General features: G+C 39.1%; 1 protein-coding gene across 1 annotated transcript; it reads left to right on the top strand.

The window, feature by feature from the left end:
- The first annotated feature begins 419 nt into the window (after positions 1 to 419).
- On the top strand, positions 420 to 18,435 carry LOC126007082 (uncharacterized). The gene is made up of 6 exons (XM_049772587.1): positions 420 to 701; positions 1,419 to 2,400; positions 12,506 to 12,557; positions 12,666 to 12,747; positions 16,606 to 16,657; positions 17,993 to 18,435. Exons 1-6 carry the CDS (start codon positions 420 to 422, stop codon positions 18,433 to 18,435), a joined length of 1,893 nt encoding a protein of 630 aa, XP_049628544.1.
- The last annotated feature ends 7,100 nt before the right edge of the window (positions 18,436 to 25,535 follow it).

Below are 25,535 nucleotides of genomic sequence, written 5' to 3'. Positions count from 1 at the left end.
CTTCCCACGTGCTGCAGGGAGCAGGGGGAGGAGCAGCTTCCCATGTGCTGCAGGGAGCAGGGGGAGGAGCATCTTCCCATGTGCTGCAGGGGGAAAGGGGAGGATCAGCTTCCCACGTGCTCCAGGGGGCAGGGGGAGGAGCAACTTGCTTGCCTCCATCATCCCCGGAGTCCTTGCCGGATGAGAGCCAGCGAGCAGGGCCAGCTGCGGGAACCCGCAGCAGGCAAAGAGATCCGACATTTGGAGCTTTGCCAATCATGCCGCTGAGGCCAGTAGGGCCTATGATGGACGATGGGGGGGGGGAGATGCCTGCCCTCCAGTATTGGCCCTTCCCCACTTCTGACCTTTATAACTGGAAGCTTAACCATCCCTCTTTCTCTGAAGACCCCACTAGGTTAATTAATCTTTTAGATTCTCTGATGAACACCCACCAACCTACTTGGGACTACTGCCAGCAGCTGCTTCGTACCCTGTTCACTACTAAAGAACAGGACCGCATTTTGGCAGCAGCCCGGAAAAATGTGATAGGATTAGATGGCTTGGTGACAACCAGACCTGATGTTATTGATGACTCTTTCCCCTTGCGGAGACCGGATTGGGACCCCAACACATATGAAGGTAGGGGGAATCTGTCCACCTATCGCCAGACTCTCATGAGAAGTCTCCGGGAAGCGGCTAGAAAGCCCACAAACCTGGCCAAGGTAAAAGAGGTAATACAGGGACCCGATGAGCCTCCCGGGGTTTTCCTAGAAAGGCTGATGGAAGCCTATAGGAGGTATACTCCTTTCGATCCAACCTCCGAAACTCATCAGGCTTCAGTCATTATGGCTTTTGTAGGACAGTCAGCAGCAGATATTAGAAAGAAACTCCAAAGGCTGGAGGATATCCAGGGAAAGACTTTACAAGACCTAGTAAAGGAGGCTGAGAAAGTGTTCAGTAAGAGAGAAACAAAGGAAGAAAGAGAGGAGCGACTAGAAAAGGAGAGAAGAGAGTGGCAGGAGAAGAGAGACAGAGAAAGGAGAGAAGCAGAGGAGAAAGAGAGGGAAGAGAGAGAGAGGAGGGAAGAACGAAAGGACAGAAGAAGGAATAAGGAACTGGCAAGGGTCTTGGCAGTAGCAGTAGACAGATCTAGCACAGGTCAGAAAGGTAGGGACCTGGGCCCACGAAGACGCCGACCCCTGGACAAGGACCAATGCGCTCGCTGCCGCCAGAGGGGACACTGGGCTCGGGAATGCACCCAACCCCCACGATCCCCTCGTAGCACCCAACCCCCACGATCCCCTCAACCTTCAAGGACCCTGGCCCTTGAATCTGAATAGGGGGGTCAGGGCTCCTACCCCCTCCGGGAGCTCAGGGCTAAATTTAAGGTGGAGGGGACTCCCATAGACTTTGAACTCAACACAGGGGCAGTATACTCGGTCCTAAAGAAACCTTTGGGACCCCTCTCTAGTAAGCAATCCTTAGTACAAGGAGCAAATGGAAGTAGCTATCGTTCCTGGACTACTTCCCGGACTATGGACTTGGGGAAAGGAGAAATCAAGCATTCTTTCCTGGTCATACCAAACTGCCCCTCACCTCTAATGGGACGAGACTTGCTAACCAAACTCAGAGCCCAGATAACTTTTGAAGAAACTGGTCCAGAAATTGCTTTTCTTAACCCCAGTGTCCAACCACTTACCACCTCCGTCCTGACCATCAGGGCTGAGGATGAATATAGACTATTTACAAATGACCCCTTGCCAGTTGAAAGCCAAGACACCGATTTTTGGTTGAGACTAGTTCCAGAAGCTTGGGCTGAAACTGCTGGACTGGGGTTGTCTACCTTACAGGCTCCAGTAGTGGTAGAGTTGAAAACTACTGCTGTCCCTGTGAGAGTTAGGCAGTACCCCATGAGTCAGGAAGCGAAGAAAGGCATAACTCCTCATATCCGGAAACTTCTCCAACAAGGGGTCTTAGTAAAATGTCAGTCAGCCTGGAATACTCCATTACTCCCAGTTAAGAAGCCTGGAACTGGGGACTATCGGCCAGTACAGGACCTAAGGGCAGTTAACAGTCAGGTGGAAGTCATCCATCCCACTGTGCCCAACCCATACAATCTTCTCAGCACCTTAAGTCCTGAGAGAGTATGGTATACTGTATTGGACTTAAAGGATGCTTTCTTCTGCCTGTCCCTACATCCAGCCAGTCAACCCTTATTTGCTTTTGAGTGGAGTGATCCTGAGGCAGGAATTTCAGGCCAACTAACCTGGACCAGATTGCCTCAGGGATTTAAGAACTCCCCTACCATCTTTGATGAGGCCTTGCACCAAGACTTAAGTCTCTTCCGCAGCCAGCACCCCCAGGTAACCCTGCTACAGTATGTGGACAATATTTTGATTGCAGGAAAAACTGAAGAAGATTGCAAGCAGGCCACCCATAACCTGCTGAAGGAACTTGCTCGGCTAGGGTATAGAGCATCAGCTAAGAAGGCGCAGCTGTGCCAGAGAGAGGTGACGTTTCTGGGGTACATGCTATGAGGGGGAAAGCGATGGCTGACGGAGGCTCGGAAGAAGGTCATGGCACAGATACCAGGACCTACTACTCGCTGGCAGTTACGTGAGTTTCTGGGGACGGCAGGTTTCTGCCACCTCTGGATCCCTGGCTTCGCCAACCTGGCAGCCCCACTGTACCCCCTCACAAAAGGGGATGCCAAGTTTGAGTGGACCCATGAATGCCAGAGGGCATTTGACTCAATCAAAACAGCTCTGCTCACAGCCCCAGCCCTGGCCCTCCCTGATGCTAGCAGGCCTTTTACCTTATATCTAGAAGAGAAAGGGGGAATGGCAAGGGGAGTGCTGACACAGACGCTAGGTCCATGGAAAAGGCCGGTTGCCTACCTATCAAAGAAACTAGACCCAGTGGCCAGTGGGTGGCCTAAATGTTTGAGGGCAATAGCCGCAGCTGCGCTGCTGGTAAAGGATGCAGATAAAATTTCCTTGGGACAAAAGCTGACTATAATAGCCCCTCATGCTCTGGAAAGTATAATTCGAAAGCCCCCCGACCGTTGGCTCTCAAATGCCCGTATCACCCACTATCAGAGTATCCTTCTAGACAAAGGCAAATAACTATCGGCCTACCTGTGATTCTCAACCCGGCCACCCTGCTCCCTGAAGAGTCAGAGACACCAGTGTTGCATAACTGCCAGGATTTGCTGGCCGAAGAGAGTGGGCTGAGAAAGGACCTACAGGACCAGCCATTTTGGTACACAGATGGAAGTAGTTTTCTCCAAGATGGAGAGAGACGAGCTGGGGCTGCGGTGGTGAGTGATCATGACGTTATCTGGTCCAAATGCCTGAAAGAGGGGACCTCTGCTCAGCGACCTGAGTTGATAGCCCTTACCAGAGCACTGGAAATGGCAGCAGGAAAAAGGGCAACCATCTACACAGATAGCAGATATGCTTTCGGAACTGCCCATGTCCATGGCGCTATCTACCAAAGGAGGGGACTCCTGACATCTGCAGGAAAAGAAATTAAACACAAAGAAGAGATACTGCGTCTTTTATCTGCTCTTCTCCTACCCAAAGAACTGGCAATAGTTCACTGTCCAGGTCATCAAACGGGAAAGGAAACCGTCGCGTCTGGAAACAGAAGAGCTGATGAAGCGGAAATGGCAGCAGCATCCCGCATGTAGGAGATCCCTGCACTTATTGTTACTGAACCCAACAACCTCCCACCAGTGTCAACTGTAGACTCCCTTCTTTCTGGAGAACCAGAGGTAAATCAGTATCTGCAAACTCTTCACCAACTCACCCACCTAGGGGTCAGAAAAATGATGGAGTTAATTAAGGAATGGCCTCGGATACCAAAACCAGAGAGGCTAAAGGAAATGGCCGAAAAAATTGTAAGGTCCTGCCAACCCTGTCAACTGGTAAATGCCTATCCTACTAAGATGGGAACTGGAAAGAGACTGAGAGGGGAGAGACCAGGCCAACATTGGGAGATTGATTTCACTGAAATCAAGCCTGCCAAATATGGACTAAAGTATTTGCTAGTCTTTGTAGATACATTTTCAGGATGGGTGGAAGCCTACCCATGCAAGAAGGAAACAGCCCAGGTGGTGGCTAAGATATTAGATGACATGTTCCCCAGGTTTGGACTTCCTCAGGTAATTGGGTCAGACAACGGACCAGCTTTTGTGGCCCAGGTAAGTCAGGGATTAGCCAAGACCCTGGGCATAAATTGGAAATTACACTGTTCGTATCACCCACAGAGCTCAGGGCAGGTAGAAAGGACGAATAGATCTATTAAGGAGACTTTAACCAAATTATCTCTAGAGACTGGCATAGGGGACTGGACTACCCTCCTACCTTCTGCCCTCTTCAGGGCTAGGAATACCCCTTTGCCCTCTTTGTGTAAACTAACTCCCTTTGAAGTGTTGTATGGTGCCCCCCCCCGTGCAAATGCTTTTTGAGCCTTATGATGTTTTCTCTCCCCCCTCCACTCCCTTAGCAGCTCGGCTGGCCACCATCGCTGCCCTACAAAGCCAAGTCTGGAAAGAACTCAGACAGGCATATGAACCTGGAGAATTGACGGTGCCACATCCCTTCAAGCCGGGAGACCAGGTCCTGGTGAGGCGGCATCGCTCGCAAACACTGGAGCCTCGGTGGAAGGGACCTTATGTCGTCCTTCTGATCACCCCTACTGCTGTTAAGGTGGATGGCATTGCTTCCTGGGTTCACGCCTCCCATCTGAAACCTGCCCCTGCTGACCTCAACCGTAATGAGTGGAAAGTGGAGCGCACCGAGAATCCTCTCAAGATTCGAGTCCGGCGAACGCACTCTAGCCCTGATATGCCCTCTGACTCTAACAATGCTCCTCCTGGCACTGGCTGAAGGAGGACTCGATCAGCCCATAAACCCAGAAGAACTGGTAAAAAAAACTATTTGGAAATATGGGAGGTTATCAACTCAACAGTAGGCTCCTATACACTCGAGCAGTAGACTGTGGAACTAGAATTGCTTACCTCCAGTCCCCTACTTCTTCCCATGGGAGGTGGGGGGGAACCAGAATGGGTGTGTAGAGAAAAACCTCAACCCTTGCCTCCCTCTTCGGTGGGGAAATGCCCTGCTGGATGTGTGGAGCTTACTCAAGTTCACTCCCGGTGCTATAGGGAGTATCGAGAGTGTACCAAAAATAACTGGGCATATCTGGTGGCCAGACTCACTGAAACTTACAAGGGGAGCATAGGAGGGAAATGGACAGTTAGTAGCTATAAATCTCCCTATGGAGCCGCAAGTTGCATGGCCGAAGTGGGAGACTTTGTCTGCTGGCCCCGAAAGGCGCCCATTCACATCTCGGATGGTGGAGGGCCAACAGACCAGGAAAGAGAGAAGAAGGCCATAGACTGGGCTACAAAGGAGGTGGAGACCCAAATGCCTAAGTGGCCTCGGCACCCCTCCCTCTTACCCCGGATGCCTGCTGAGAAGTTAGATCCAAATACTCATGGCATCCTAGAAGAAACTCACAAACTTCTTAATTTCTCTAACCCTACTTTAGCTGCTGATTGTTGGCTTTGTATGAGAATGGGGGAAAATTGGCCTTTGGCTATCCCTGTCCAACTAGGTAGTCTAACCTTTGCTTCTTCTAGCTGTACTTATGTCAAACCCTTTAAGGTAGTCCCTTTTAGCTTTGAATCATCTGTTTGCTATTCGCATAACAGCACCGAATCCGTAGACCTGGGTCAGGTAGGGGCTACTCAGTGTTCAGAAGTCCTACCTGCTCCCTCTAGCCCAGGGTGTTTACCTCCGGGACGGGCATGGATATGTGGTGGAAATTTGGCTTACTCTCTTTTTCCCCAGAACTGGACCGGAATATGCGTCCCAGCATTAGTGCTCCCCAACATTGACATCATCCCTGGGACAGAGTCCATCCCTCTGCCTAGCATAGATCTCTTAGGCGGCATCTGACGGTCTCGACGAGCTATAGTGTTCCTGCCCCTACTGGTAGGGCTAGGGGTAGCGGGTGGACTAGCAACTGGAAGCGCAGGGCTAGCCATATCAATAGACAAATATAACAAACTCTCGCAAAAATTAATTTCAGATGTGGAGACAGTATAGAATTCCATTAATGATGTGCTGGACCAGCTTGACTCCGTGGCTGAAGTGGTATTACAAAACAGGTGAGGGTTAGATTTGATCTTGGCAGAGCAAGGAGGGCTTTGTGTGGCCTTGCAAGAAAAACGTTGTTTTTATACTAGCAAGTCAGGAATAGTGCGAGACAGGATCAGACACCATCAAGAGGAGCTTGCCCAAAGAAGAAAAGAGCTATTAGATGGTCCCTTATGGTCCTTATGGGGTGGGATTCTCCCCTATCTAATACCCCTACTGGGGCCCCTTCTGAGCCTTTTACTTCTGGTAGCCATTGGTCCATGCATAATGAATCGGATCACTGCGTTCATACGAGCCCAGGTTGGGGGAGTTAAACTTATGGTATTATGTCAACAATATCAAGAATTAGCTCATGCAGATAATTTTGACCAGGAATATCAGGAAGTGGAGGCCCCTGATCACATTGACTTCTAGGATTAGAAGTTTTACTACAAGAAGTGGGGAGATGAAAAGGAATAAAACCCATGCCAGGTTTTACTTAGGAAAGGACCACATGTTCACGAACTTGCGTCTAGTGAAAAGGAAGTTCCGCATTCACCCCTACCTCACCAATGATTTGTGTATCGTGGCGGAAGTCCTGCCTTCACTCCCACCTCACCAATGATCCGCATTATCGTGGCGGAAGCCCTACCTCACCAATGATCTGCGTTATTGTGGCGGAAGTCCCGCCTTTACCCCTTCCTCACCAATGATCCGCATTATCGTGGCGGAAGCCCTACCTCACCAATGATCTGCGTTATTGTGGCGGAAGTCCCGCCTTTACCCCTACCTCACCAATGATTCATGTTATCATAGTGGAAGCCCAGCCCTCAAGGATGTGGCATCATTCTACTTCCTTCCCCTCCCATTTCCCATCTTATATAAGGGGGAACCAGCGGAAGCACGCGGTCTCTCTGGCTTTGCTCAGTTGGGAGGAGGCTATAGACCCTGGTATACCAGAATAAAAGAATCCACCTGAGCGTTTGCTTGAGTTGTTCTCTCTTCAATTCTCCGCGACGGAGCAGAATTTGGAAACCTTGAACCGTACAGTTCCAGTTCCATACTTTTTTGGTCATTATGGCTTTTTACCACAGCTTCAAATTAGATAAATCTTGAGGACATTATGCTTAGTGAAAACAAGTCAATGACAAAAGGGAAATTTATATGTGATACTGAGAGTAGTGAAATTAGAGTAGGTAAAGTAACATTGTGATTTCTAAAGTCTAGGAAAGGAGAGAGTAAAGTTACTCTTCAATGTGTATAAAATTTCTGTTTTGGAAGACAGAGTGGTGGATGATGGTGATAGATGGACAACAGTGTGCGTATGCTCATTGCCACTCAACTGTGCACTTAATACTATTGCAAATGGTGATTTTGGGCTATTTTATGTGTTTTGTTATAATAAAAATAGTGACAATAAAAACATTTTGGGAAATTAATGTAGCATATAGTTGGATTTAAGACATCTGGCAAGGGAACATCACAGAGAAAGTCACTTCTAAACAGTAATTTGAAAAATGGTTCGTCCTGGATAAAAGAAATAACATCTGAAAATTAAAGAAGTTTGAGAATGCAGGATATGTGCACACATTTGTGGTTTAAGAAAAAATGGTTGCAGAGATATGTCTAGGAATAAAAGATTCCCAACAGTTCTGAGTCAAATAAATATTAAATTGCATTCTATTTGAAATCACAGGACATATATGTTGTATTTGTTTAGTCACCAGATTATTTAATTATGCAAATTTAAATGTTAACATTTTTGTTACTGAATCTCACATTAAATCTAACAATAACTTGTAATAATTTTGTCCAAACACTTGAGAGCTATCTTTGGAACATAATATAAAATATGCAATCTATTAGTATGAACTCTGAACTCAGATTTTACTATCCAAAGTCTAAAGCATATTTTATATTTAACCTATCTAGTTTAAATCTGGGAGAAAGTCCTTTCTCTTTAAAATACTTTTTATAATTACTAAAATCTCACTGGAGATTTTAAGGCTGGAGCAATAGCACAGTGGTAATGCATTTGCCTTGCATTCAGCCAACCACAGATGAATTTGGGTTTGATTCCCAGAATTCTATATGGTACCCAGAGCAAGCAAGGAGCAACTTGGATTAACCCCTGAGCACCACCAAGTATGGCCAAAACCAAAAAAAAATTTTTTTAATATCACTTCTAAATTATAATATTTTATAGTGCAATATTTTAAACTATAGTTCAGGGGTCCTCAAACTTTTTAAACAGGGGGCCTGTTCACTGTCCTTCAGACTGTTGGAGGGCCAGATTATACTAAAAAAAATTATGAACAAATTTCTATGCAAACTGCATATATCTTATTTAAAGTGAAGAAACAAAATGGGAATAAATACAATATGTGGTCTGCAGGCCATAGTTTGAGGACCATTGCTATAGTTAATAGTTCATCTTGCAATGTATATTCCACAAATCTCATATATATCATCCCTGTTGCTAAAGAGTTGACTACAGGGTAAAAATAAAGCCCTGGTAAGATGCCTTGTCTTTCATATGGCCAATCAGGTTTTGATCTTCAATACCACCTCTGGTTCCCCCAAACCATAAAGAATGACCAAATATTAAATATAATGAAAAGTAAAAATCATATTTTGTCAACATAATTTTCCATTTATCATTTGTAAATCAAAATAAAGGTGTAAAAGTTTGTTTCCAACAGAAAATGCAACTGTTTAAACTGTTTCAATTCTTTGAATTTATTAAAATAGTCAAACATTTTTCAGAGACCTGACTTAATATTTAAATGGTTTCTCATATAAACTTATGCAATTATGTTCTCATAAGCCAAAGTATCTAAATAATTTAAGAAAAAGATTAATTGTTTTAGAAATGAGTTTTAAAAGAAAGACGAAATATAAAACAGTTCAGCATTTTCTATCTGTTTCAGCATATTAAAATTGGTTCAGAGAAGTTTATTTATAGGTCTTCAACTGAAAAGTAAAGACATTTATTTTGGGCTGAGATGTCAGACTTGATATTTTGGGTTTTTTCCCAAACATCTTTACAGTCAGTCATGTTTTTTTCTATTAAAATATAATTAGCACCAGAAGCTTATTTAGGTAAACATTCTCCACCTGTTGCCTTAGGAAAATGGATGTTTTGTGTGCTTTAGCATTTGTTTTTTCCTGTATGTTTTAAACATATTGTTCCTCTGTATCAAAACCCTTTCAGTCTCTTCTAATTTTAGTTTCCCACTGTGATCAAAAACCTACAATCACAATTTTGGCAGATTAAATATATCATAGAGCTCTTCATTTTATGAGAGCTTCTGTTGAACTTGAGCTACAAGTTAGGAAGTTAACTTTTTTTGTACCATTAATCTTCCCTTTCCTCTCATCAAACTCTTGACTACCTTTGTTTTGCAGTCTTTATCAATATTGGGCAGCATTATATTATCTACTCCATAAAGCTACTAAATTAATTTAATCTTTAATTAAATGAGAGTATATTTAGTGGCAAGAGTGGGTCAAGTTTAAGACCATTGGCTGTACACACACACATACACACACAGAAATATATAGATATAGATATAGATATAGATATAGATATAGATATAGATATAGACATAGATATATATTCTCTCCAAGGAGTTTACTTTTTTCTACTTTACAACATATATAGGTTGTTAACACTGATCAACATATTATGCCTTAGCATGTGTGACATTAACTGTTTGTGTACTGAACTCACCAAACTATGTTATATGCTTATTTATTTTCAAGCTTTTTCAATAGCTAATATTAAAAGAATTTCAACCTTCTTTATGCAAAATATTTTTTGAACCTAATAGAACTCAGAGTTTTAAAGAAAGTAAAGTAAACTAAACGAAGAGAATTGCTAAGTGGTAAAAACAGGTCTAGCTAATTAATATCACAAATAATCTATATTATGGGATTAAGAGTCAACCAGTTTCGAAAAGTTTTTAGATATTATAACTGTATTACCAATTAAATTAAGTTCATACCTCAGATTTTATATTTAAGAGTTTTTTGTAGTAAATAATATTTTATTGTTTACGAGTTTTATTGTCTACTAGTGACTATATGAGTAACTTTGATAGTTACTATCATACTATCACCACAATCATATGGTGTAGACTAGAGATACAAATATAAATATCACAGTTTTTAGAAGCAACCAGTTCAGTAAATAAGTAAATAAATGAACAATTGAGTTGTTAGGAATAAAATTTTTGTTAAATATAAACTTAATTCACAATCACTCTAGTTATATGTTTCCGCCGGAGAAATAGCATGGAGAAAGGGCGTTTGCCTTTCATGCAGAAGTATGGTGGTTTGAATCTCAGCATCCCATATAATCCCCTGAGTCTGCCAGGAGCGATTTCTGAGTGTAAAGCCAGGAGTAACCCCTGAGCACGGCCGGCTATGACTCAAAAAGCCAAAAAAAAAAATAGCTAAGATTAATTTGTTTAATTGATTTTTTTATTCTTAGATATATAAAATTAGAAAAGAATAAAAATATAAGAAAAAAGAGGATGATCAATAACAGGATGATAATGGCATGAAAGGATGAAGAGATTATTCCATTAAATTGAGTGATATATAAAGAAAAGCCAAATAGAACTAAAGTTTGAAGAAATCATTTTGGAGGCTCAAAAATAGATAATGCAAACCAATTTATGTAAACCAGAAGAAACAGAAGAATAAACAAAATTATTTGGAGAAGAGTTATTCTGTGATAGTTTAATTTCTTTATATTTATAGAAAAAAGTAAATCTGAAATATGTCACAAAAACTGACTTTAGCCAGCTGGGTCATTCTTTATTGTAAATGATTCTTTATAGAAACTAAATCACATGAAATTACAAGATTTATTTGCCTTTGGAAGACAGACTCTATAATTGGAGTGTGTAAAGAAGCATGAATGTTGAAGTTGAAGTTTACTATGCCAACATTATTTAGCAGAACTTTTCTTGATTAAAGGATCCTAATGGACAATTTATTTCAAAATAGTGAAGTTGAATACCAGTGAAGGTTAAGGAGAAAGTGATGAATGAAGACTGAGCTGCAGTAAGGAAAAAAAAAAAAAAACTAGAGGCATAGGTTTTAAAAGTATGTGCCTGCATGATAGCTAAGCCCAGTTCAACCTCTAGCTCAAACTCAAGCTGTACAGGGCCACTCAGGTTTCAGAAATTGTATCTCTGTAGCCCTATAGCACAACTAGATATAGATTTGGAGCCTACCCACCACCAGCACTGCCAAATTGTCCCTGGCCTAATCTCTATCACTATAAGCCCTAAGTAGCCCTGGATCCTCAGGTTATTCCACGAAACTACTAATTAACCCATAAAGGAAGGTACATGTAGAAAGCAGCTGAAGAAACAAAAGAAAGGCAGTGGCAGAGTAGTTTAATAGCTGAATAAGGTAAATGGGGTTTGGGAAATACAGGGAATGAGTCAGCATATGAGCTGCTTACTTTTTATGATCCTCAAGAAAATACTTATGTTTTAATTTTACATTTTTATAAACTGTTGACTATTATACTATAACATGAAAAGCAATAAAAGTGATTTACCCATTTCCTTGTCATAGATTAAATTTTACATATACTTTAAATTTATCCTGGTTATGGCCAATAGTTTATTAAAAATTATTTTTCCTCTTTTTAGGGAAGTTAACTGACAATTGTTTTGTTCATATTTGTGCCAGAGCAATACAACTTTATGGAGATAAAACATCCTAAACTAAAGTCATACTGACATGAAATAAAAATGTCCAAGCAATTTGAAAGTTTTTCCTTAAAATTTTAACAGCAGATAAATGCAAATATATAGAATTATTACCAGACACTATGCTGAGTCCTTATTTCATAAACCTAATGATAATTAGAGAGGTAAGACTTCAATGTGCCTTCCTTTATTAGTTCAAAATTATTTGACAGTATATACAAACTCAAATTGAAAGCAATAAAAATATAATTAAAAGAAGCAATTAGAAGAGCCATACTTGTGATTATTTCATGTGTCATACTTTCTAGACTTAGCTAAATCTGAGATATCCTGATAGTCTGCATATCTTATATTTGTGAATCCCTACATTTTAGAACTAAAATTTATTTCCTGGAAATAATAAACTAATGTCATATAATATAACCAACATTTTGTTATACACACTAGTCTTGTTAATTATAGAAAAGTGAAAGTAAGAGCATTTTCAGTTGGAGTATTTAGTTCAGAGGGTATGTGTCTCTTTATAAGAACATTAATGGGAGGATTTGTAGCATAATCACACAGATGCCAAAAAAGAATGCTCAGTGAACAAGTATAATGCTATAATGCTTTTGTTTCTGTTGTTTAACTTCTGTGTTATTGTTACAGATAACAAGGACAGAGTTATACCATTTACTGCTCCAGGGCCTTATTGGTCTAAGTAATATTCCCCTGTCTAATTTATCTGATCTTTTTCAGGTGTTGAAATTGCAAAACTGAACCAGTTAATTGCTCATTTAAGGTAGCATGAGATTTTTACCTCTTTTAGGGAAAGACTACAGTCCTTTGCCACCCTGAAGAAATTACAGAAGATGGATCTTCAGCAACACTTCCTTTTAATGACTTCTAAGGTAGTGAAATTTCTAGGGAAAATTTGGAGCAGGAAGGCCATCAGGAAAGCTTCCAGGGGGGAAGGGGCAAAGAAGGGCTGAAATTTAATGAGTTAAGTCCATTGACATTTGGAAATTACACTATGCCTCTCTATCCCAGAAGCTGGGGATAGTAGCAAGAATTAACCTGACACTGACATTTATCAAGGATGGGTGGTATAAGGAAAGGACCAAAACTAATGTTAAGGGTAAAAAAATTAGCATGAGGTGTGGAATTTCATCTCTGTCTGAACCAGTGCAAAAAGGCTACTGGAGTTTAGGGTTCTATGTTGTTCTCTCAACCCCAATAGCTGTTTAATTTGCAGGATTGAAGAAGAACCAGGAAACTCCTTTTTTTTTTTATGGTGGAATCACAGCCTGAATAATTAGAAACCCTCGCAGATCTAGGTGACTCAGCTCATAGGATGCGAATAGAAAGCAGATAGTCCTTATGCTTCTGCTGACTGTGGCCATGACTGCAGTGACTACAGGATGACCAGCATGAATTTAGCACCCTCTTACCCAGATGGTGGATGGAAAGTTTGTGGTTCAGACTTTCACCCTGGGAATTCCTCCCCTAAACTTTAACTTGGTGTTATTTGTTTGGAGTTTCTGGTTATGCTCTACAAAATCTGCTCTTACTGATGTGAAAGTGTTAAAAGAAGTGAATATCAGTGGATTCTGGGATAGAAAGTTTCCCCAGGAGCATTGTCATTTTAGACTTATACAGAATGGAGTTCCCAAAAATGTGGGGTTTTCTCTGAAAGATATAAGCATGTGTCAGGGGAGCCACCTGGCAGAACAGAGGGAGCTGGACCCTGAGGCTAAGGCTGTAGGTTTCAGGCAGAGTTTTGGGAGTGCAGTTAACCTGAGCCCAAATACCTGTAGGGCCTTTAAGAGAATGTGTCCAATCTACCTTCCTAGTAAGGAGCATCAGTTAAGGCAAATAAGGAAGGAGTCAGCAGTTTAACTGCCTTAAGGTGCACCATACCCAAACTTCCTCATGGTCCAATAACTGAAGGGGACGGGGCACTTAGAACCATAATAATGAGTGCAGGGGTTCAGACAACAAAATCAGGCTACCCCTGGACTGAGGAGAGAACAACCCTGCAAGAATACAAGGCTTATGCATGTGCCACTTAACCCTCACTGGAGAGGCCATCAAGATCCCCTCCCCTCTTACCTGGACTATTGCAATGAGACTGTAGAGGCCAATATCGTTGCATCGGGAAATAATCCCCATCAAGGCTAAATGGGATAAGGCTTTTTGTGTATCAAGGAACTGATTCCCTGTATGTTTGTCACTGTTTTTGAAAACTCAGATTAGTCTTGCATCAGAGTCATTCTCCCACTCCTGGCTGGAGAGAGTGGGTGAGAACAAGTTGAACACTTCCATTAAGTGGATCCTGATTAGAATGTTAGCCGAAGTTACTCTCCAGAACAGTTGAGGACTAGACCTAGGCTCTGGGGGAACAATGTTTCTATATTAACAAGTCAAGAGTCACCCATGAGACACTGCAGCATGTAAAGGCTAGTTCCCAGGAGCAGGAAAGGCAACAGAAAGACTGCCACCTGGTATAAATTGTGGTTCAATATTGCCCTGAAAAACCTTCCTGTGTAAGATGCTTGTGCTAAGGTCCTAGTATGTGCCAGCTAGTAGGGACAAGGATGAGAAACCTCAAGGAGAGTCAAAAATTTAACTTGGGTCCATAGAAGAGAAGGAAGTGTTGATACCTGAATCTGAACAAGGAGGGACGCCATTTTGTAAAAGCCACATGGTGTAAGCTACATGTTATGTCTTCACAAGCCTATTTCCATAGAACCTGCCCCAAGCTACCTGGCCATCCATACCAGGTAGCCTATCAGGGAATGACAAGGGAGCAAGCAGTAGAAAGACAATAACTTAGACAATAGCCAATTATTTTAAAAATCATCAGAAAGCTGGAGCCTCCCTTTATCCTTTCCCTATATAATCTTCCTCATGACCTTGAGTAGGGCTCTTCTCCTTTGGGGGATGGCGCTGGATAGACAGTGTGGGGGTCTTGTTAGCAGATGGATTAAAGTATTAAACAGAAATATAATTTTTCCTATTTTCTTTAGGCTATACACCAAGAAATGAAATTCCTAAACTCTAAAATAATTCTACTTATCTTTTTGGGGATAATTGTCAACTTATTTTCCATAGCAGCTACATAATTTTAATTTTGACCAGCAAAGTACATATATTATAGTATCTCTACATTCTTACCAATTTTTAGTAGTTGGGGTATATGAAGTATTATCATATTGTACTTTTAATTATTTTGGGTTTTTTGGGGGGACACACCTGGTAGCACTCAAAGATTACCATTGGCTCTGCATTAAAATCACTCCTGGCAGGCTCACGGGACAGGATTAAACCCAGGTCAGCCACATGCAAGGCAAATGCTTTACCTGCTGTGCTATTGCTCCAGCCCTGTAATTTTGATTTTCATTTCTAGATACCTACTAATTTTGAGTATTATTCCATCTTCTTACTATTTTTGTATTTCCTTTTACTACTCATATATTCAATTTCTTAACTATTTTTGAATTGGTTATATTTTTTTGTTATTTTGGCTCAAAACTTCTTTTAAGTCCTTTCCTTATTTGATCTCTCAGTAACATATACAACATTCTAACTGAAATTATCTTCACTCTGCCTGACTTCATTCTCTCTTATCTCTTTTACTAGTACCTGATCTTTTGACTTGCAATACTTTATGTTTAAAATGGCACTTTAGTGCTGCATCCCCAGTTTAAAGAAAGCTGAAAACCAGTAGTTCTGCTGTGGAGAAGGTTCAAGGCAACTCCTCTGTAGACTGTAACAGAGGCGATGGTCCCAGCATTCCTAACTGAGGCATGGACTCAAAAAGAGACCCACTTTTATTAGAAAGGGCTGCAGCATATTCTAACATAGTTGCAGAACTTTATTTAGCCTAAATATAAATCTTTTTTTTTTTTTTTTGGTTTTTAGGTCACACCCGGCTGCGCTCAGGGGTTACTCCTGGCTCTATGCTCAGAAATTGGTCCTGGCAGGCTTGGGGGACCATATGGGTCCCGGGATTTGAACCACTGTCCTTCTGCATGCAAGGCAAACACCCTGCCTCCATGCTATCTCTCCAATCCCCAATTCAGCCTAAATATAAATCTTACTTCAGCTGTTCTTAAGTATTTGAGCATTTACCTCCAAATGAAGAAATTATGAATTAGAATTGATCAAGGCAAATCTGGTCTTGATTAAATAAATCTTTACCTGTAAAACTTAGCATCAAGGAAAATATAAAAACATTTTAATGATTCATAGTAAAGTTAGCTATTGAAAGGACATTCTATATCTTTAAACTGCCTGCATCCTCAGATGAAAGGAATCCTGATAGGAACACCTGGCAATCTGCTAATTCTTTAATTTACAATGGTATTGACACCAGGGTTCATCTGGGAGTAAACACTTTGAGATGTTAAAATTTGCCCTTTTGATCCCAGGAAAGCCTTAGGCTCAAAAGAGATTCCTCTTTGTCCCCTTTAATTGGAGTTTATCTTTTAGAAGGTTTGTAACCCACAATAAAGGCCTGTGAATTGTTTAGTGTGAAAAAATTTATAGATCAAACAGTATGTACAGATAAGCTTTTGATAACAAGAAAGTATAATATTTTAACCTTGCAGGAAAACAGATGTAAGCTGTCACACACCGCAAAAATCATAATGTCAAAAAATCATGTTTAAATATTCCACTAACATTCAATAAACGATTCAGATTCATTCTCATTTCTAAGCGTGGCTTATTTCTCATCATCTAATTTGTGCATCCATCTTCCTTAGGGACCCCAAGAATTCCCTTATTGTTTAGACCAAGCAGGCAGTGGCAAATTAGGTAGGTGAAATTATAATAAATACCATTCATACATATTATATAAGTGTATTTTCAAATGATAATGTTCTTTACTAAAGTAATTAGTAAAAGAGCTAGTATCAAATCAATATATTGATTTGACAGCAGAGACATACTCTACAATTGACATCATGTATGTTGTATTCTTAAAAAAAAATAAAGCAAACCAAAAAACGTTTGCCTTTAACCTCTAAAGATGAACTATTTTACAATAAATGGGTACCATAAAAATTATCTTAATATTCAAATAGAGTATAGCCAGAAGGAAGAGCCAGGCGTGTGATTATTTCATGTGTCATGCTTTCTAGACTTAGCTAAATCTGAGATATCCTGATAGTCTGCATATCTTATATTTGTAAATCCCTACATTTTAGAACTAAAATTTATTTCCTGGAATAATAAACTAATGTCATATAATATAACCAACATTATGTTATACACACTAGTCTTGTTAATATTATAAAAAAGTTAAAGTAAGAGCATTTTCAGTATTTAGTTCAGAGGATATGTGTCTCTTTATAAGAATAGTTAAGGGGCCGGAGTGATACCACAGTGGTAGGGCATTTGCCTTTCACGTGGCTGACCTAGGATGGACCTTGGTTCGATCCCCCAGCATCTCATATGGTCCTCCAAGCCAGGAGCAATTTCTGAGTGCATAGCCAGGAGTAACCCCTGAACATCACTGCGTGTGGCCCCAACCCCCCAAAAAAGAACAGGTTAAAATTAATATTTGCATTAGTTATTACTTCTTGTTTTGATATATCTATATATAATAATAATATAAATAATAACTTGGGGCTACTGAAATAATTCAAAATATTGGAGACATGCTTTGCAATTAATAGTTCCATATTTGATTCCCAGAACTACATGGTCCCAAGCATTGCCAAATATTACTCCCATCATTACCAATGTAAAAGTAACTCTGATCACTTCCGTATGTGCCCCTTAAAAATATAAATAACTAATATAATTTTGAAATAACTGCTTTTTAATTTATAAAATTCATTCTCAAGTATGTGAGTCTAAATAATCAAAGTTTTTTAAACAGGTAATTTGAAATTTTTGTTTAGGGGAGCTGAGTTTGAGCAAAATGAAAATACAATAATGTGCTGGTGGCACATGTGGGTAGTACACCAGAAAAGAGAAAGTACTCTTCTTAATTCTCCCTCCCTAGCTCCCCACTTCACCAAATGAGGAGCAGATATAATTCTGGTTTATTCTCAGCTGCAACCTCCCCTCAACTGGCCAGTCCATAATGGTAGCTACTTCAGGAGTTTCAGGTGTAATGTCCAACTGTTTACTGGGTTTTGGTAGCATGTCTTTGGAAATTGGGTGGAGGAGTCCTGTGGGCAGTTGAGTGCCATAATGGGGCTGTCATCTCTGTGACTCTTGAATTCAGATTTTCAGGAAGTAATAGAGGTGATGATGGTTCAGCCACCACCCTGGGATACTATGAATCCCCAATTCTTTCTCTACAGGCTACAGTAGCAGTCTATGATGATCTTCCTGTATTGAGCCTGTTGGCACTGTTGCTGCTGCTTCTCCAGGCAGAACCCAGTCATCATTACTCTATGAGGGTGAAATACCTGGCAGGCCCCCTGGCCTACCAGATCCAAAAAAGATGTTGTCTCATTGACCATGTGTGTTCTGTCAAAGAAGAGCACCAGGGGATTCAGATGGTAGTACAGGAGGAGATTGAGAGTGACCACAGTGAGGCTGACATCAACTTATCCTGGAATTGTCAAGTCAGTATCTAAACATAGAAATGCTAACAGTGGCACTAGCAGAAATCAGTGAAGATGCTGCAAGAACTCAAGACCCTAAACATAATTATGTTCATTATGACCATATAAAGGGATTTGGAGAATCTGCTTAGAGAACAAAAAACCATTCCTCAAAGATCACCCCTGGGAGTGATTTTAATGCATTCAATCTCCCCTCCACTCAAGTTTTGAGTACCAATCTATGTTTATTTCTCTTCATTGCCACTTGACAGACTGAAGCCACTGAATGGATAGAAAGGATTCCCTCTACTCCCTCACTACCAATTTTTCTCTTATATAGGATATTGGGGTTCATTACTTGGCCTTGAGTTCCATGTTTGGCACATCATTGGCTTCTGATCACCTCCCAGTATTGCCCTGGGGGCCCTCCAGTATCCTCTTGATCCCACTTTGTCACCCAAAATGGTCCCAGAATATCTCTTAATTGCTTGAACACATTGATAATGGTAGGACTTTATATTATTCATATCCTGGGTTATTTCATTTGCAGAAATGTGCTCCAAAGACTCGCATTTTTTGTGATTCCAAAAAACTCATATATTCTTCAGTTGAAGTTTTAGCAGTTTCACTCACAGCCCACAATTACCATCAGGTCAAAAGCCTGACTTCACCACTTTACTATTAATCTCTGCAGAGGCACCCAACTGACCAAAACTTTAGGTATGCTGCTATTTGGAATGTGAGCTTTAGGATTTTGCTGAAGTTAATGCAGAAAGCTCTCCCAGCCTTTGTACAGAAAGTTCTGGCAGCTACAGAGCCCCCAATGTCAAAGAACCTGGAATTTCTGGAGCAAAAAGCTTCATACACAGTTCTGTGTCACTTGCAAATTTTTAAATATTAACACCCATGAGAAAAACACCTAATTAGACATCAAAGGTAGAATAAAAACCACCTAAGATTAACAAACAAAACATAACAAAATTATCAACTAACAATAAACAGCTTAGTAAAACTTCAGCAAATGACTTAAGATCCTGCTGTGAAATATAATTATTTAGAAATTTTCTTTTGCAGTAGCATTTTTCAATAATTTCATTTTTGCATAATGTAAACAAGCATTATAAAGTCAATTATTTTATGCTTGACAAAGAGGTAGGCTAAAAGTGGGTAGAAATTCACAGAAAATAGTAGAAAAAAATTTACACTGGGTTGAGGTTAGAATATAAAATTGGAGAAACAATGTTTTATGATCAGCTATGTAAACCACAGTGTTTAAATAAAATAATAAAATTTTTAATAAATATATGTCAAGAAAGAGAGGAGACTTTAAGAAATAAAAAGATATATTATGATCATTGATTGGAAGAATCAATATTGTCAAACATACTATTTTATCTAAATTTATGCATGTATTCAATACAATCACATTTATTTTTTTGATTTGACATTCTCCTTTTTATAAATTCTTTAGGTAAATCACGATAAGATACACACTTTCAAAGTTGTTCATAGTTGAGTTTCAGTCATACAATATACAAAACCCTTTACCAGTGCACATTTCCCAATACCAATGACCCAAGTTTCCCTCCTAACCTCCCCTGGGCCCCTTTCCTTGTCTGCATCTGTGGCAGACATTCTCTCTTTTTATTAGACACTGTGGTTTGCAATATTGTTATTAAATGGATGTCATTTATATCACTTTAGTTTCAACATCCAGTCCTTGTCCAGAGTGATCATTACCAACTCTCATAGTCATAGAAGTCCCTCTCTGCCCTCCAATAGCATCTTACAGGAGTTACACGGTCAATACTAAACTTTGTCTGAAAACATAAAGCAATTCTATTAGTGAAAACGGTATTGAGAAGTAATTTCTTAACTTAGCATCTCATTATCTAACTCAATATTATATTAGAATCTATAGTTTTCAAGCAGTATGGTCTGGAATAACGATTGATTCTGATCAATGGGATAGAATCAATTACCCCAAAACAAATCTTCAGATCTGTGGTCACTTTAATTTTTGACAAAAGTAGCTAGATACATGAAGTGGAATAAACATAGTCTCCTCAAAAAATGGTCATGAAAAAAATTATAAATACATGTAAAGTAATAAAGCTAGATCCAAATATCACACTATACACATTACAGTGGATCATAGACTACTGAGAATTTTGAAGTGGATCGCAAGTAATTGTTTATTTAGTTTTAAATAAATTAAAATGCCCTAAGATATTTAATGCAATCTAGTAGCCTTATTTTGATTTAGTAAATTATTTCTTCAAAACTAATATTTAGATACCATATTACTCTCAAATACAACTTATTTTCCAGTGTTTACTATCTTCTCTCTATTAGAGCAATCTGAAGTACAAGATAAAGTACACTTCTGGCTATCAATTATGTTCTCAAATAATTTATTATATAAATTTATGTTAGTTATTCAAATAATAGACCATGTGCATAAAGGTAGAGTTTGCTAAGGAAATATTTAATGCCCATTATTCAAATTTGAAAAAGATATTTTATAATAATAAGGAGCTAAATAAACATTCAATCTAATTTAGACAGAAGAGAGAGTTCTCTATATAGAGTGTAATATATATCCTATATTCCCTGGTACCATTTTCTTTGGAGGATAAATGAGATCTTGCACATTAAACCCTTAACTTTTGTTATTTGCTTGTATCTTTGCAGATACCAGTATCATATTTTATTCTAGTTGGCTACCACATTCTTCTTTAGGTGCAGACAGACATAACCAATAATATACAAATATATATATATATATATATATATATATATATATATATATATATATATATATATACATAGCATAATTTACTTCTGGGTTGAATGCCTCATACATGTTTCTTACCATGATAAGCATTTATTTGCAAGCTAATCTCTAAAATTAATGGAAATTTTCATGATTGATGTTCATTATATAGATAAGCCCTGTGTCATATTATATCATATTCAGAGTTTATTTGCTCTCATGTGGCACAATATCATAAAAAACAGATAGCACTGAACATAATTTATATTTTGTACATTATATTATTTTATTTTTTAATTATATAGTTAAAATTTAGTAAGTTGGAGCTGGAGAGATAGCACACTGGTAGGGCATTTGCCTTGCATGTGGCCAATCCAGGATAGATAATGGTTCAAATCCCAGTATCCCATATGGTCTCCTGTGCCTGATAGGAGCTTTTTCAGAGCACAGAGCCAGGAGTAACCCCTGAGCACTGCCAGGTGTGACCCAAAAAACAAACAAACAAAAAATAATAAGTTGTTTCAAACTGTTGTGAAATTTTATTAAGTAGACACATATATTTATATCTTGTTATAAGAAATGAGAGCCAACCTTTTAAAAAGATTGCTTAGAGAAAATACTCAAGGACTTAATCTTTATGCTAGGTAAAAATTTAAACATGAATTTATATGTAATAATGGTAACAAATACAAAATGAGTATGCATCAAAATGTTATCATTATATGATAAAAATCCTTTACACTATTAGATTTTTATACAAGTATGAGACTTTGGTTTAAGTCATGTTTTCTATTCTCTTTTAAGAACAATTTTATCCTGAAAGAGGCATAAGAAATTATGAAGTAAAACTGGCAGTAGTAGTAGCTGCAACAACAGCATGGAGGAGCCTGGAGACAGAGTGAAGCTCATCCCCGTGCAGCACCAAGTGTAAAATTGCTGAAATGCTGGAGTGTGGCAACAGAGAAACAGAATCTAGGTGAAAAGGCAAAGGCTAATCATCAGATCAAAAATCTAATTTTCTTCCCAAATCGATGATGAGAACCTCTAGAAGGATTCTGCCCATTTTCGGGGTATTAGACTTTTACCCCCAGTTTATTTATTTTCTCTTTTTCAGGCAAAATCACGCAACTTGAACTAGCTAGCCCTGCCCCCACTTAGAGGGGGAAATAAGGGAGGCATCAAGACCAAACTGATGCAAGACTACTAAGTAGTAGGTTAGATACAGAGGGGACCACATATTCTAGACGCCCTGGGGGTGAGGGAAGAGGAAATGGGAGGTAGGACAAAAACGGAGGTGTAGGGAGGACAATTTAGGGATGGGAATCGCCCCTGATTTTATGTAGATATATACCTAAAATATTATTGTCAACAATATGTAAGCCACTATGATCAAAATAAAAATTATATTAAAAAAATAAAATAAAAAAAGAATTGTGGCCTGGCTTAAATGTCATGGTTTTGCTGACCCAGTTCTGGGATCAACAACTAGTTTAAGTCTCTTCTGATGAGATTCAGTTTATAAAACATTATATTTCCCAGTAGTTTTTAAACTCTTAACCTGAATTGAGTACTTATCTTACATTGTAATTTGTAAAAATTACTGCCTAAGGACTACTAGTTAATGTTGCTGAATAGTATATACAGCTTTGAGCTCTTAATAAGTAACGGAGGGCTTCATTCAGTAAAGTACAAATGTTCCTGGTAACTAGCTTCTATATATACAGTTGGTATCCACCAGGTTAATCATAATTGAGTTACAAGTATTAAAGCAACATTTAATAAAATGTCCTTCACTTTTCTTAATTCCCCCCCAAAAAATTTCTGGTCACTTAATATATTAGCAGAATAATTTTGAGGCCCAGTCAGGCAGAGATACTGTTGTAGTGGTATAAATTCTCTGCACAGTTGTTATTTTCTTACAGATAGTAAAGGCAGTCTTAATAAAAATAATCCATGAGACATTTAAAAATAGGAAGGTAGGGGCTTAATATTTCCCTTTGTGTCATTAGATTATTTTTAAGCCTCGAGAAAATGGTAACAAAATCTGTAAAAGACCAAATAGTAATTGGAAGAAGCATAAATACCCAGTTAACTCAGTACTCTTTCTCTGTAGAAGAAAAACCCATTACAAAAGGGGGAAAAGTCACTTGAAACAAGATAGCAGATGAATATTGTCCCCATTTAAGGTTTTTCCATTTTAAATGGGTAATTTACAAAATTTTACTTCATATACTGATTACTTCCTGTTTTGCCAGTGTTGTATTATCTCTGCTGTTCATACAATGTTCCCAGGTTTTCTATATACTTTCCCCCAAATTGAAGGGTTTAATTCTGCTTTACGAATGTGCTAGTCTTCATTAATACTAGTCACAGAGCTGATGTGGGTATTTTGTAATATACATGCTTTACCCCAAAGTTTTATCTATGGGTTCTAAGGAAAAAAGTGTTGTACAATATTTGCATTGTTTAATGTGGATAAATAAAAATGTTTAAGACAAAAAAAATCTAATTTTCTTTTTTTGTTGTTTTTGTTTTTGGGTCACACCTGGCAGCGCTCAGGGGACTACTCCTGGCTCTACACTCAGAAATTGCCCCTGGCAGGCTCTGTTTCTGTTTCTCTGTTCAGGTCTAGTATATTCTTGTTGGGTTTCAGTCTGGTTGACCTGTCAAGTGTTGACAATGCCGTGTTGAGGTCTCCCACAATTATTGTGTTGTTATTGACATTATTTTTCAGATTTGTCAACACTTATATTAAATATTTTGCTGGCCCCTCATTCAGTGCATTATGTTTAGGAGAGTGATTTCTTTCTGCTGTACATATCCCTTGATTAATACAAAATGTCCATCTCTGTCCCTTACAACTTTCCTAAGTATAAAGTTTGCATCATCTGATATTAGTATGGCCACTCCAGCTTTTTTATGGGTGTTGTTTGCTTGGATGATTTTCCTCCAGCATTTTATTTTGAGTCTATGTTTGTTCTGACTATTCAGGTGCATTTCTTGTAGGCAGCAGAAGGTTGGATTGAGTTTTTTTGATCCATTTAGCCACTCTGTGTCTCTTAACTGGTGCATTTAGTCCATTGACATTGAGAGAAAGAATTTTCCTGGGAGTTAGTGCCATCTTTCTATCGAAGTTTGGTGTGTCTGTTGGTTAGTTTTGTCTTAAAGCAGGGGTCCTCAAACTTTTTAAACAGGGGGCCAGTTCACTGTCCCTTAGACCATTGGAGGGTCTGATTATAGTAAAAACAAAACTTATGAATGAATTCTTATGCAAACTGCATATATCTTATTTTGCAATGAAGAAACAAAAGATACAAATACAATATGTGGCCTGCGGCCATAGTTTGAGGACCACTGTAAAGTATGCCGTTCAGTTTTTCTTTTAAGGATTGTTTTGAGTCTGTAAAGTTTCTGAGCTTTTGTTTGTCTTTGAAACTATGTATTGTTCCTTCAAACCTGAAAGTGAGTTTTTCTGGGTGCAGTATTCTAGGTGAAGCATTTATTTCATTGAGTTTTGTCACTATGTCCCACTACTGACTTCTGGCCTTGAGTGTTTCTGGTGACAGGTCTTCAGTAAATCTCAAGGATGTTCCCTTGAATGTAATTTTTTTTCGATTGCTGCTTTCAGAATACTGTCTCTATCTGTAGGATTCGTCATTGTGACTAGGATGTGTCTTGGGGTGTTTCTCCTGGGGTCTCTTTTAGTTGGTACTCTTTGGGCATGCAGGATTTGATCGCATGTATTTATTAGCTCTGGTAGTTTTTCTTTAATGATGTTCTTGACTATTGATTCTTCCTGGAGGTTTTCTTCCTGGGTCTCTGGGACTCCAATGATTCTTAAGTTGTTTCTGTTGAGCTTATCATAGACTTTTATTTTTATCTGTTCCCATTCTTTGAGTAATTTTTCCATTGTTTGATCATTTGCTTTGAGGCTTTTTTCCAATTTCTTCTGCTGTATGGAATTGTTATTCATTTCATCTTCCATTGTACTAATTCTATCCTCAGCTGCTGTTAACCCATGGGAAAGCTCAACCATGTTTTTCTTCAATTCATCTACTGAGTTTTTCAGACCTGTTATTTGACCTGAAGTTTCAGTTTGGAGTTTTCTGATTTCTATCTTCATATTTTCTTGATTCTTATTATTGTTCTCTTCTATACTTTGTTTGAGTACTTTGAACATATTCCATATTGCGATTCTAAACTCCTATTCTGAGAGACTGACTAGTTGGTTGGTCATGTTCAAGTCATCAGAGTTGCCATCCTCATTCTCTATGTCTGGTGCTCGTCTGTGTTATTTCCCCCATTGTCACACTTGTATTGTGGGTTTTTCTACGTGTTGTGGTTGTATTCATTGGCT

Source organism: Suncus etruscus, chromosome 4 (genome assembly GCF_024139225.1).
Source record: "Suncus etruscus isolate mSunEtr1 chromosome 4, mSunEtr1.pri.cur, whole genome shotgun sequence".
Classification (NCBI taxonomy): Eukaryota; Metazoa; Chordata; class Mammalia; order Eulipotyphla; family Soricidae; genus Suncus; species Suncus etruscus.
This window is presented reverse-complemented; position numbering and strand designations above follow the sequence as displayed.